The 12,786-nt window shown below is 35.6% G+C and overlaps 1 protein-coding gene across 3 annotated transcripts in view; it reads right to left on the bottom strand.

Annotated features, from left to right (window-relative positions):
* LOC149539174 (uncharacterized) overlaps positions 1–12,424 on the bottom strand; it is a 30,989-nt gene extending 18,565 nt beyond the window's left edge. Inside the window, exons 1-6 of one of the 3 annotated variants that reach the window (XM_089800499.1) lie at positions 12,088–12,424; positions 7,171–7,367; positions 6,932–6,998; positions 5,863–6,723; positions 5,182–5,626; positions 4,777–4,858 (exon numbers count right to left, since the gene is read on the bottom strand). In XM_089800499.1, coding sequence (XP_089656625.1) covers positions 4,777–4,858; positions 5,182–5,626; positions 5,863–6,723; positions 6,932–6,998; positions 7,171–7,200 — 1,485 coding nt within the window. In that variant the 5' untranslated portion in view covers positions 7,201–7,367; positions 12,088–12,424. Of the gene's footprint in view, positions 1–4,776; positions 4,859–5,181; positions 5,627–5,862; positions 6,724–6,931; positions 6,999–7,170; positions 7,368–7,613; positions 8,046–11,942; positions 11,968–12,087 lie in introns of those variants that run through there. The other 2 variants (XM_089800500.1, XM_089800501.1) reach the window with 2 other exon arrangements.
* Positions 12,425–12,786: the final 362 nt, after the last annotated feature.

The following is a 12,786-nucleotide window of genomic DNA, read 5'->3' as shown; positions in this document are numbered from 1 at the left end:
TTTGCTTCCTAAAAAAACTCAAAATATGATGTAATTCTTTTTTTTCAAAGTGCTGAATCTGTAGGCATTTTTGCCAAGTCCTAGTCTGGTAACTACCCTATGTGTATTGTCCCTTCTCCGGCCTTGAGTATCTGATGCTTGAAAGTATATTGAAAAGATAGCATAAAAATATATGATTATGAAACAATTATTAGCAATTAACAAGATAAATAATTAGTAAACCGTCTTAAATACTAATTCCCGTAATAAACCCACCTAATCCTTAGAAGGATGCTCTACTCAGATTTACCTAACCCTTTGATGAGAATAACTCTTAGTTAGGCAACCATCATATTAAGAGCGCCTCCTAAGGCCTCTAGGATCTCTTTAATGAGTGAGTTCATGAACAACATATACGTGGCAAAGATCCCACCTCTAACTAAGCCTCTTGTCTCTAACATATGCATATGATTAACGGCTACAATACATATTGTCTCTAATAGATTCTCTACAAATCTCTCTCTAGGTTCTAATTTGGATGCCAACATTCAATCAAGAATGCCCTCTAATCTATGAGTTCTCTGAAGAGAAACTCAACATTCTATTGTATGCCCTCTACCAAGTTCTTACTTGGTGTCTATGAAAACTTGAAAGTTCTCATCTCAAGCTTGATTATCAATCCTCAATTGATAATTTTATCTGCCAAATGATTCATATTTATTTCAGATATAAAAATATCAAATCAACATACCTTTGGTTCCCTTTAGTTCTTCACGGAATATTTATTATTTTAATTCTCAGCACTCATTTAAAAACTAGATATTAGTTTAGTTCTTTTACTTTCTCTACTCTAATGGTTTGCAACCCAACTCTCATGGGTATAATTGTTTTTCAATCCTTCCATATTTTATATGTCATCTACATCCCTTTAAAAAGTCACAACCCTTCATAATCACAATCCTTTCAAAAGGTCACAACATGTCATAACTACAACTCTTTCGAAGAGTCACAACCCTTTATAATTACAACCTTTTCAAAGAGTCGCCACCATTCATAATTACAACTCTTTCAAAGAGTCGCATCCTTTCATCATTTCAACCTTTTGAAAAAGCATATTCCTTATTTTCTTCAATTTCTTCTCCTCTTCCATTAATCCTTCTTTTAATCCTATCTTCTTCTCCTCTTCCTTCCTCTTTCAAATGAAATCTCCTCCCTTTTATATCTTAATTAGGAGGATTCACATCTCTCTACTATCTCTCGACTTTTCATTAGATTTAATTAATTTATATTATTTATTTACTTATTTATTTTATGTTTATTATCATTTATTATTAAATCCTATTTAGATCCGTAACATAGATTCTACAATATTGTCTCTTATAGTTGATTTTATTTTTATTTACTTATTCATGCATTATAATCTTATCCTTATTTAATTATTTTACATAGATTATTTATGATATTATTTATATTATAATAATAATATGTTTTTATTATTTCTTTTTTTAATATTTTAATATTAATTATATTATTATTATTTATTAATAATATTGTATTATCTAATTATAGCAATATTATTGTGAAATGCTTAAGGTGATCTACAATTACATTCATTGCAAAACCAAAATCATTTAGTTTCTCAATATTGCTTGTGCCATTGTGTTGCCATTAGGTGCCTACCTGAAGAAGTGGAAAAATTGACCAGAATATGTTGGATTCAGACAATTCATCTAACTAAAGTTCAAAAATCTAGGCACAAGTTCAATGCACGATGTGAGATATTGTATCAGAATTAGGTTGGCTACTGCTCTATTGCAAGAACGACTGTGATGTGGGAGGACACGTGCATGTGCACAAATCTATCTATAGATGTGGATGGGGAACAAAGGCAAAGTTGTTAGTGCCTTAAAGCATTATCAAGCCAAAGTTTATTAAAAACTACTCAAAATGTACGAATGGCATGTCAAGGGTGATAATTATGAAGCAAATGCTTCCAAGAAAATGTCCTTATATTCTTCCAACATGTTGTTCACTTCTGCTAATCTTTTTGACTGCAAGCTTATCATGTAGGAATCAAGGCATAACAAACCTTTGGCATTCTATTTCCCCCAGAAACTCCTTTTGCCGGAATCAACATTGCTTTATTGCGTTCTCCTTTTTTATTTCAGTAACAATTCCAGCTCCTTCCCATCCCTTCGAGAAGTGAAGGTGCTCTTTTTCCCATCATAAACAGTTAAGACTACACTTATATCAGATTGCCAAGGCCTTCACAATGATACATGGCATGCATTAATGGGCATTGCATCACATATTACATCATGATGCTAAACAACAAAGATGGCATTGTTCACATACTATTTTATGTAAATTAAAGTTCAAACTATGTATGTTTCCTACATAAATATTCAATCACAATCTCCTTCCACTATAAAGTTAGTTCTTGAATGTTTTTCCTTTGCCAAAGACCTTCCTCCTTTTTGGTTCCAACAAAACTCTGCATAGTGCTGAAATTCCCTCCATTTTCCAGTTTAACTATAACCTAAGTTACCGATTCGGATGCGGATTCCGAAGCAGATTCCGGAAGCGGATACGAGATGCGGGGATTTTTTTTTTTTAAGGATGCGGATGCGAGAGGAAACGTGTCTGTATATATATATACATATACATATACATATACATATACATATGTATATGTATATGTATATGCGTATATATATATTAACATATGCATCTGATTTAGCTCAGGTGAACAATATACGAAAATAGATAAATTTCTAGCATATTACACAGGCCACATTGGGAGAAATTCGAATTAGGAACTGAGGCGTTAAAACAGAGGAAGCAGAATAATATCAAAAATTGATTTTTTTAGTGACTCAACATTCAACATAAGGGGAGACTTTTCCAGCTGGAGTTTACGACAGGAGGAAAGTAAGCCCAATCTGAACCAGTTATAGAAATGATAGAATTTGGAGGGAACCACCTTGTGAATGTGGAAGGACCCATCGAATGGAGGAACAATCAAAATCATGTAAGATTTGTTGGAAACAACTCGACATGGAACTAGAAGCACTATTTGCGGGAAAAGAGTCATCATACCATATTAAATTCGGTCAGCAGGAAAATACTTACAAAGATCACATTAACATAGGGACCTCAGAAATTTGGGGAAGATGGAGATAAATCCTGTAAACAATCGCAAGGAATAGGGTAGAGAGTATCAAATATATTGAGTTTTGTTTTTTAACAAAGACAGGAAAAATCGTACATGCTCGAATACACAATCCATGCTCGGATGCTCCCGGATTCCCTGCGGGTGCTGCCTGGAAGCCACCTGCAGGAATCCGGGTGGCTTCCGGGCAGCACCCGCAGCTCATCCGGAGGCTTCACGTATCCGTCCGCATCGGATGCGGAAGCCAGGCCTGACTGGCACGAATCGGTATTTGAGACTATAACTATTGCTTCTTCTAGTGCTCTTACATCAGCTTTAGAGACATGGAACTGACACTCTTTCAGTATTTCGCTGATTAAGAAGCCTTTATACCTAGGAGAGCCAATAAATAATAATTAAACATTTTTTGGCTGCATTTATCAGAATAAGGAAAATAAAAGTCTACAACATTTCATTAACTTTACTGAAAACTAGTGACCTTTAGGTGTGCTTGAATCCAATGCAAATTTATGACCAGAATGGCAACAAGCTATAATTCGTTCCGTGATATTTTTTATTAGTTGCAGGTTGGACACGGTGTGAGAGTTGAAGCAAGAATAGTACAGAAATTTATAGAAACTAAATATCTGGTGTTTTTCTGGTGCAATAATGGCATGATGTCCACCATAATGTTATGATTATACCAAATCATGAGTTTTTGTCTTTTAATTGCTATCAAGAATCTCTAAAGGGAATGTTTCTGCTGAATTTCTTGCCCATACATCGATTCATAGTCATAAGTGCAATTAATTGCACCTGAATTTATGAATGGTAAGAACTTAGGTTTTAAATCAATCAAATATTAGCTTCTCTAGTTGTGCTAGCAGTAAACTAGGCTATGTGATATATTTTGCAACAATTACTATAGAATCCCTCAAATAGACTTTGTCTCGGCCTTAGCATTGCTTGAATGAAAAATAATGCCAATGCCTACAGAAACTTGATGACCTGGCTTGGCTAACCCCCTTGCTACTCAACAAGGTTCAATCAGACTTATCACAGCACTATCAAACAGAATTTGACTCCACAAACTTGGCTCACCTGTATGAAAACTAAGAAAGGCCCCACGTATTATAAATGCACGATTTCAGAAATTTCCAATTGTAATTTGTAAATGTTTCATACTTATGTATTTTCTAATATTGTGTGATATGTTTACAAGTTTAGCTTGATACCAAGATGAATCTAATTCTTTGACTTACCAACCAGTTTCCAAGCATGTGTTTTACAAATTTAGAATGAAAATAATGTGTGCATACCAATCCACTTAAAGCGAACAACATACATGCATTGTCAATATGATATCTAATAATAGCGGATATGGTTGTCAGGTATGCGTGCATAATATAATCCTTAGTTTCCATCATGTCCTATAAGAATATAAATACCAACTTGCAAGACTATCCAACTATTACAAGGCAGCAGCCAGTACTGTTTGAATGCAACGTTTACCCTTCAAAAGGCATACAAGCAAGTTTTAAACTCTAAACTTATTAGCATTTTTAAGATTTCAAACTTAAAGAGAGTACCATAACAATAATAATGGCACATGAAATAAATAAACTATGATTTAATGTGGATAGTACCTCTACTCTCATCATTTCAGATTCAGCTTTTGCTTTCTGATGATTTTCCCAGGCTTGTATTTTAGCTGCTTCTTCTTTGTACCTGGAAATAAATAAAGTCATAAACATGCTTCTGGTGAGAAATAAGGTGGAAGAGCACCACAGAAATCTAGTAAAAGTACTATTTTTTCCTTTAGTAAGAAGGAACCAAACTGCACCATTTGGCATAAATCATAGTGAAAGCATAACCTTGCACGCTTATTTAATAAAAAATAAACAATCATAGCGGCAAAAACTTATCCTAGAGAGAGATGGTTAACAATCATTCTGGGCTGATAATATATGAAGAATTCAACAAGTAAATCTGAAAGAAGTGCTTGCATCTGAACATAAAAAGACACTGAAACAGTATACAAAACAGAGAACCTGGCTGTATATTTTGCTTGTTCGGCCTCTTCCCATGCTGTTGCTCGAGTTTGCCATATGTACCTCTTAGCTTGTTCCAGATCTATATTCTTTAGCGATTTTGATGCATCACTCTCCTCTTCCTCTTTACTAGCCCAGTCTACAACATCATCTTTCCCCAGCTGTGTACCCAGGAGCATAATTTCCTTCCCATTCTTAGTTTGGAAGTCCATATCCATAAACAAAGCTCGTCCTTTCTCTCTCTGCCCGAATTCACTTTCTGTCATTTCCATTAGTAAAGTTTCTGATGCACCTCTTCCTGGAGTAGATGGTTGAGATGTAAGAGGACTCTGTATCATGGGTGTAGTGGCTCTAATAGGAGTTCCAGTTCTTGAGGGATCTTGACTAGCAATTGGGGTCATCTCCGTTCCCATGTCTCTCATAGAAACATGCTTGCTAGAAACAACTGCAGCAGAGAAAGTTCATGTTTTCATAATACCTTACACATAACCAGACAAATTAAGGGCTCTATAAGCACATTATTTGCATCAAGCATCCTAATCTGTCATGGAGAGGACAGAAAGCTAACAATATCAACTTACCAATCATAGTTCAGTTACAGAATCAGAAAATAATAGAGGGAAAGTTTGATCTAGTGAACAAAATATTTGATTTCCCCATTTATTAAGGTTCTATACTTACTAGATGGATCCGCAATAGGTTTTAGATTTTGAAGTGAAGTCTTGGAAAATGCTTCATCATTCTTGACTTCTTTCTGATTCTGTAGATTTCGACTGAAACCATCCTCTGAAGGATGGCAATCTAAAAAATCCTTTGAATTTACCGACTTGGTGAATGAGGTAGTGTGCATAAAGTCAAACTCTGAATCAATCTTCTTTGTTTCCCCTTCATCCTGATACAAACCCTCCTCAACAGTCATATGGTCTGTCAACACCACTGATGCATTTGACGATTCGCTCTTTGTCATACTCATCCGATGCCCTAGTTGGTTTGCAGCAAACCCTTTTCTTGAAGAATGTGTGGAAACAGCTTGGAATAGACCTGCTGCAGGAGGTTTTGACTTCTTTTTGGCATGATTGTTTGCACAAGAATGACTAACCAGCCACTTCTCTGCATCATCCCATTTAGAAGGGACCGATTTGGAAAATGATCCCAAAACTGACCTGTGAAATGCCCTATTCCCCTTGTGAAACTCAAAACTAGAGCTGCTGCCACTGTCATGACCACTCTCATAACCAAAAGGTCCAAAACCATCATCATCAAAGGGTCGTATTGCTTGTACAAAACTACAATTACCTGGGTATTGTGCAATAATGGACTTTGATAAATTCTGCAACTTGAGATTGATAAGTTGGTTTCCTTTAGATTGAGAATCTTTGTGAGATGCCAAGCTTTGAGTCGTCATTTCCAAATCTGTAACTTTCTCATTGCATGCAAAGTCCATCAAGGAGCTATGTTCACAAATAGGTGTCTCCAATGAACACATAGATACAGAAAGCATAGAATCATCATTTTCATTGCTCCTGTGCAAATCCTCTAAACCTGCAACCAATAGTGTAAACAATGGAAATCCCAAGTTTTTCTATAAAACTTCTCCAGCAGGTTTGCTATAAAATAAAATAAGCCCAGTCATCCATTCGATTGCAAAGTTTAGTATAAATTATTAGTTCAAATGGAATCAAGGTCGTAAATACAAAGCCAAGCAATACAAACAGGAAAACTTATCATGAAATTGGAAAACCAAATTTACCTTCATGTCTGAGATCCACAACAAGTTCTAGTTTATCCACTTCTATATTTTTGCTCGTTTTTTGCACCTCAAGACAAAAAAAATCATTATTTCATTAGTGGGACCATTTTTTTACCTCCAAATATTGAAGTATTACAAAATTCTGCAATCACCTACGAAACAGATACAGAAAATAAACATGCAATAAGCTATTAACCTCAAATTGTTTAAGTTCTTTTCAGTAAAATTAAAGTAGCTACCAGAACATCCTCCACCCGCTTGTATTCCATTGCTCCTTAGAGCTTCTCTTGAAAGAAACGGAGAGACTGAACCGTTTCGGCTGTATTCTCAGTGCTGAGTTCGTTTTTAAGCAGTTCCTTTCTCCATTTTACATAAAATTTCCCAAACTCACTGCCATGTCAAGCTCAAAACATATTCCCATGCAGATGAGCACACTCTGCCACAACATAGAAACCATCACCCTAAATTAAGATCCAAAACAATGAGGCATTGACTACAACCTAAAGCTCATACTATCAAAGAATACCAGACCATGGTTTGCAGTGAGTTCAATATGAGAATTATTATAATATAATAATTATTATAAATATGAAAATGAAAATTCTCAACAGGTTGGGCCAAGTGGTAGAGAATGATGAGTTTCAAACAATAAACACAAGTTCCCTTCCCACGTGCAAGGCACCTTGTAGTGGTCATAGAAACACCAGAAGGTAGGAGTTGAATTTATGGCAGTGCTTGAACCTTAGCCTGCCCTCGTGTGTTGTCAAAGAGGCACCTTGACGCATAGTTGAGAGAAACCATATTAAAAACCCAAGGCCACCTCCATGTTCTCTATGAACTCCACCCCAACGTTCAACCTAACACTTAGTCAAATGGGATGAGCTTAACTAGCAATCATTGGGGGATGTTATAAAGGAGACATGTTACATGTTTAGAACGTAAAAAATGTTTAACATTAAATGCGGTAGACTGCCAGTGCCACATCCAAATCTCTGTGCCTGTTGTACAACAACAGATAAGAAAAAGTGCAATTCCTAAATGAATTTGAAAGGTGATACCCCTCAATCACCGCATCCAAGCCAAAGGCCCGATACAACCAGCATTGGGATATTAACTGACAAAATCATAATAAAAAAGGGCACTAGGGAAATGCAATGAATCAATCTCAAAAGGAAAGTTTTATTGCTGGATCGAACTATCAAAGCATGTGTGAGAACACAAAACAGCATTCATTAAAAAGACAACAAACATAGGGAAAGAAAACACTAGATCGGAGATCGCTATAATTGCAGCACTATGCGAGCCCATAATCTGAATCAAATTCAAAAAAGGAGAGGGAAAATAAGATTTCAAATTATTTACACCACTAGAGAAATCTGTGAAATAGAAATTTGACACTATCGTTAAAGAAAGACAAGTAAAAGGATGCTTACGAATTGCTCATTTACACCACTAGAGAAATCTGTGAAATAGAAATTTGACACTATCGTTAAAGAAAGACAAGTAAAAGGATGCTTACGAATTGCTCGAAAGAGTAAGATAAGTCAACTTGATTAATTAGTTGCTTCCACTCAATTGGACAGGAATCTTTGGATTTTATTAATTTCTGAAAATAGGAGATGCTACGTTAATAAAGTCATCCAAAATAATCACATAAACTAGAGCTGTATCCAGTCCAAAGTGGCTTTGAGATTCAAATCATTAAAAAGTACTCATCAATAATAATGCTCTAGAAAAAAAGATGTAACTTGCAGTTGGCAATGACTGAACAAATCTGAAGATTTAGAGCACCAGCTATACTTTGCGGTTGTTAGGCAAATGTGGAAAAGAGCAGCAAAGAAAATATTCAAATCTTTAACACAAAGAAGCTATTGCTCATTTCCATGAAAACAGACAAAATGACCACAAAAACTTCTTATCAAACACAGAACTTGGCAACAATCATTGAAACAGATTGTATATATCATCAGTACAAAGGTGTTTACATATTTAATACATTTAACATGCTTATTTTGCATTTCTATTGAGCAGAGTAATGAAACTTTGATTTGAGAGGAACACAACAACCAAAAGAGTAGCAATAGCAAGATCCATCCTAACAAGAATCTGATGTGTATCAAGCGGTAACCAAAAGACTCAAGGTGCCAATCCCTATGTTCTTAGAGTCATGTTGTGGTGAGATAGTTTACCTCAAGTCTTTTGGCTACCTCTCTGGCTACGAGATCATGGAACATTGTTGCAACATGGATCTCATATGTGTACAAAGAGGTAACCGAAAGACTTCAGGTGTTCCCTTTGTTGCCGTTGCTGACTTCCCCTGGCTCCTTAGAAACTTCTGATTTCATATACTTTCTCTGTCTCTTTGATTATCATTAAGAGTTACATTTCTATATATAAAAATTTCTGGCTTCAATGTACCTCACACATCAACTCATAAACAACAAAAGTTGTTGTTGATGATTTTTCCCAGCACTATGGAAAACTTTGATTTAATATGCTCAGTGCATGTGTTATATTTCTCTCTAATTAATTGTTATTAAGTTTGAAGAGTTGCATATATATCAGAAATTAGAATATACAGCATCAATGCTCCTCACACATTCACTTGCACAAAGCAAAAAATCTATGTTGATGTGGACACAACATAGACCACGCACTTCATGAGAAGTCAGTAATAAGTTGGAGGAGGAGTTGTTAGAAGGCAGGTAAAGTATTTAAGAGCATTTGAAACATTGAGGTGCCTTAAACAGCTCAACCTAGTAAATACAAAGGAAGAAAGTATGAATAATAAGAGAAATCCTGTAGAGCATACTCGTACAAAAACGTCCAAAGATGACCCCGAGGCATATCCAGTAAACCAAGCAATCCATGACATGAAATTTCCTTCTACACAACTATCAGAACTCAAACCTGGAAGGCTAAATATATACGAGAGAATAGTACACCGGAATACTACGTTCCACTTGAGGCATCACATATTTTGTCCAAGCCCTTCAGCATAGTTGGCACAAAAGTTATCGAACTTTCGACTCTTGAATAAGCTATCTCACTCAATATCAAAGAACCAATTTTTAAAAGTATTTAATAAAGTAACAGAAAGAAAACGAATATAGTAACATATACTAGGATAACTACTGTGAAAAATCCAACTATTGCAGTCACTGATTATTAATCTCCTATCACAAATGATTATTAAACTGCTGAAAATAAATTCCCAGCTAATATCGAAAAATAACACAACTGCAACTTCACTTAAAATACGGAAAGAAATGCGCAACAGAATCAACACAATATTTTCGGACAAATTGTCCCTGGAAAAACCCCTAAGGGAAAACCAGTTCTACAGATGAGAAATTATATTAAACTTCAGCAAATCAAGAGATACAAAATTCCTTGCCTCACACTGGCAGAACTCCGACAACCTCCTAATTTCTCCCGCTGATATTTCTCACTGCTATCCCTGCGCTAACACTGCGCCCTTGCTAACACTGCAAGACTGTTTGCTAACACTGCAAACTCCTTCTCCAAAACGCTTCTGCCTGTGCCCTTGCTAACACTGCAAGACTGTTTGCTAACACTGCAAACAGCTTCACCAAAGCTTCACCGCCTTCCTGCAAGACTGTTTGCTAACACTGCAAACTGCTTCTCCAAAGCTTCCTTGCTAACACTGCAAGACTGTTTGCTAACACTGCAAACTGCTTCTCCAAAGCTTCCTTGCTAAAACTGCAAAGCTTCTCCTAAAGCTTCCTGCCTTCCTCTCCAAATGCCCCCTAGACCCCTTTTTATACTACTCTCGTTGGTAAACCAACGACCGAGATTAAATCAAACCAACGGCTAAGATTAAGACAACTCAACAGCCAATAATAGAATTGGTTGCAAGGTGTCCAAAAGGGAATCTCTAAAATTAGTAAATAATAACCATTTACTAATTTTTGGCAAGTGGACAAACAGCTGTCCAAACCACCCATAAATACAACCGCTATTCATAGATAAGGACGAACAGCTGTCCAAGCTACCCATAAATAGTGCTGCTATTTCCGGGTCAGAAATAACAGCTGTCCAACTAACAATAATTAACAACTACTAGGATAACTAACCCAATTCAGAGCTCTCAAAATACAAAAGCTCGAGATTAAGTAACAGGAAATTACATTTACCAAATCCTGATGTTTTTGAGATAATTTTTTTGAAAAGAAATGGTCTCAAACAATGAATGTTACACCAGATTTCAGAGTATTATAGCAAAGTAATGTATTTTCTGCAAAAGAAATGACGCAACAAAGAATCATATACTAAAATATCGGAATTGCATTTTGCTACAATGTTTTCGAAAATTATACGGTTTCAAGCAAAACTGAAGAAAAACATCTCGTATCCTAAAATAATTAAACAGCAATATCTATCAAAAACCCCAGGCAGAGATAATTACACTAACATTACAGAAAATCACATTAAACCTCACATATTTCACATTTTCATGAGCTTTTCTTAAAAAATACGTGGAAATTCTATCCAACGAGAGAGCTGTCTCTACACTCATCTTAGAGAAACTAGTTTAGTTGCAACAGAACTCTCAGCCAACGACTTCTAAAACGAAATTAATTAAAATAAATGAAGAGTGATTCGGCCACATGCCACGAGTAAGAGATCTCTCTTCCAAAAAATTCAGCAGGAACTTCCACCTGGTCTCATCGATATTACTAATTCAAAATTTACCACAGATAAACAAAATTGGACATAAGGACGCAATAATGTACCTAATACAGCATTCAACATTTATACACTTTAAACATACAACATATCTAAACACAGCTCTTCTTCATAAAATCCCGGAAGATTTAGCAAGCTCATCTCATTTAACAAAAGAAATTTATTAATTTTAAATAATGATAAGAAATACATTTAAAAACAAGAAAATCCGAAGCAACTGACAAAATACATCTCTCCCAAACATAAAGCAAAAGCCTTACGCAATATGACACAGAAAAAGAAAGTTCGGACAGATCCTTACAAGCTAACATTTACTTCAAAGTTCAAAGTTCACGATTAAGAAATCCTTACAAATCTCAGTAAAACCTTTAAAAAAATACTTCAAACTAGTTCATCTCAAGATGAAAACAAAACTTCCTTTTTGTAGCACAATAACGTAAATCTACCTGAAACTGGAGCACTGAAACGCACATTGCCAAGAGTAAATCCCTCAGTCCATCAATATATTCCAAAGTCAGTGCCGCAAAATATGCAAATCAATTGAAAAGGTTAGAAACAGTAGAGTGCACTGTAACTTGAAAGAATTGATTAATAAATGTGACTTGACAAGCTTGCGATGATCATGATTAGCATGGCTATAGACACAGTGGGGACGGTCAGCTATAAGACTGCATAGGATCCTTACTGTAGATGCTTAATTATCGTGCATTTTGCTTTGTTTTGTTGTGCACCGCTCCTCTCCTCTTCTCTTCTTCCAAGAACAAATGTATTGCCAAAGCAAATACAGTGCCTTTTACTTTCTGCAGAATGCTCTGTTTTTAACTGGCTATTGGGACTCGCGAGTGCAGTTGACGGGACGTTGCCGTCAAAAATGTCTTCGGGTAATGGGAGGGACAAGACGAGAAAGAGCCGTCAAAACAACCGTGATTTGTCGTCAATAAGGCAGTTCGACATGACTAGAATATTTTTAAAATTTTCACCTTGAAATAATGACGACCACTGGGGTTTTAACCAATGCCTATCCTTCTTGCATATAAACTTTTTGTTTGATTTTAACCATAACGGTACTTAAGAGGTACTATCAGATAGTATCTTGTTTTTTTATTAATTATCTTATTTACTTGGTCAGTTAAAAAGGTTTTAAA

Source organism: Cupressus sempervirens, chromosome 9 (genome assembly GCF_028749045.1).
Source record: "Cupressus sempervirens isolate cs-2001-9-10 chromosome 9, ASM2874904v1, whole genome shotgun sequence".
NCBI classification, from domain to species: domain Eukaryota; kingdom Viridiplantae; phylum Streptophyta; class Pinopsida; order Cupressales; family Cupressaceae; genus Cupressus; species Cupressus sempervirens.
This window is presented reverse-complemented; position numbering and strand designations above follow the sequence as displayed.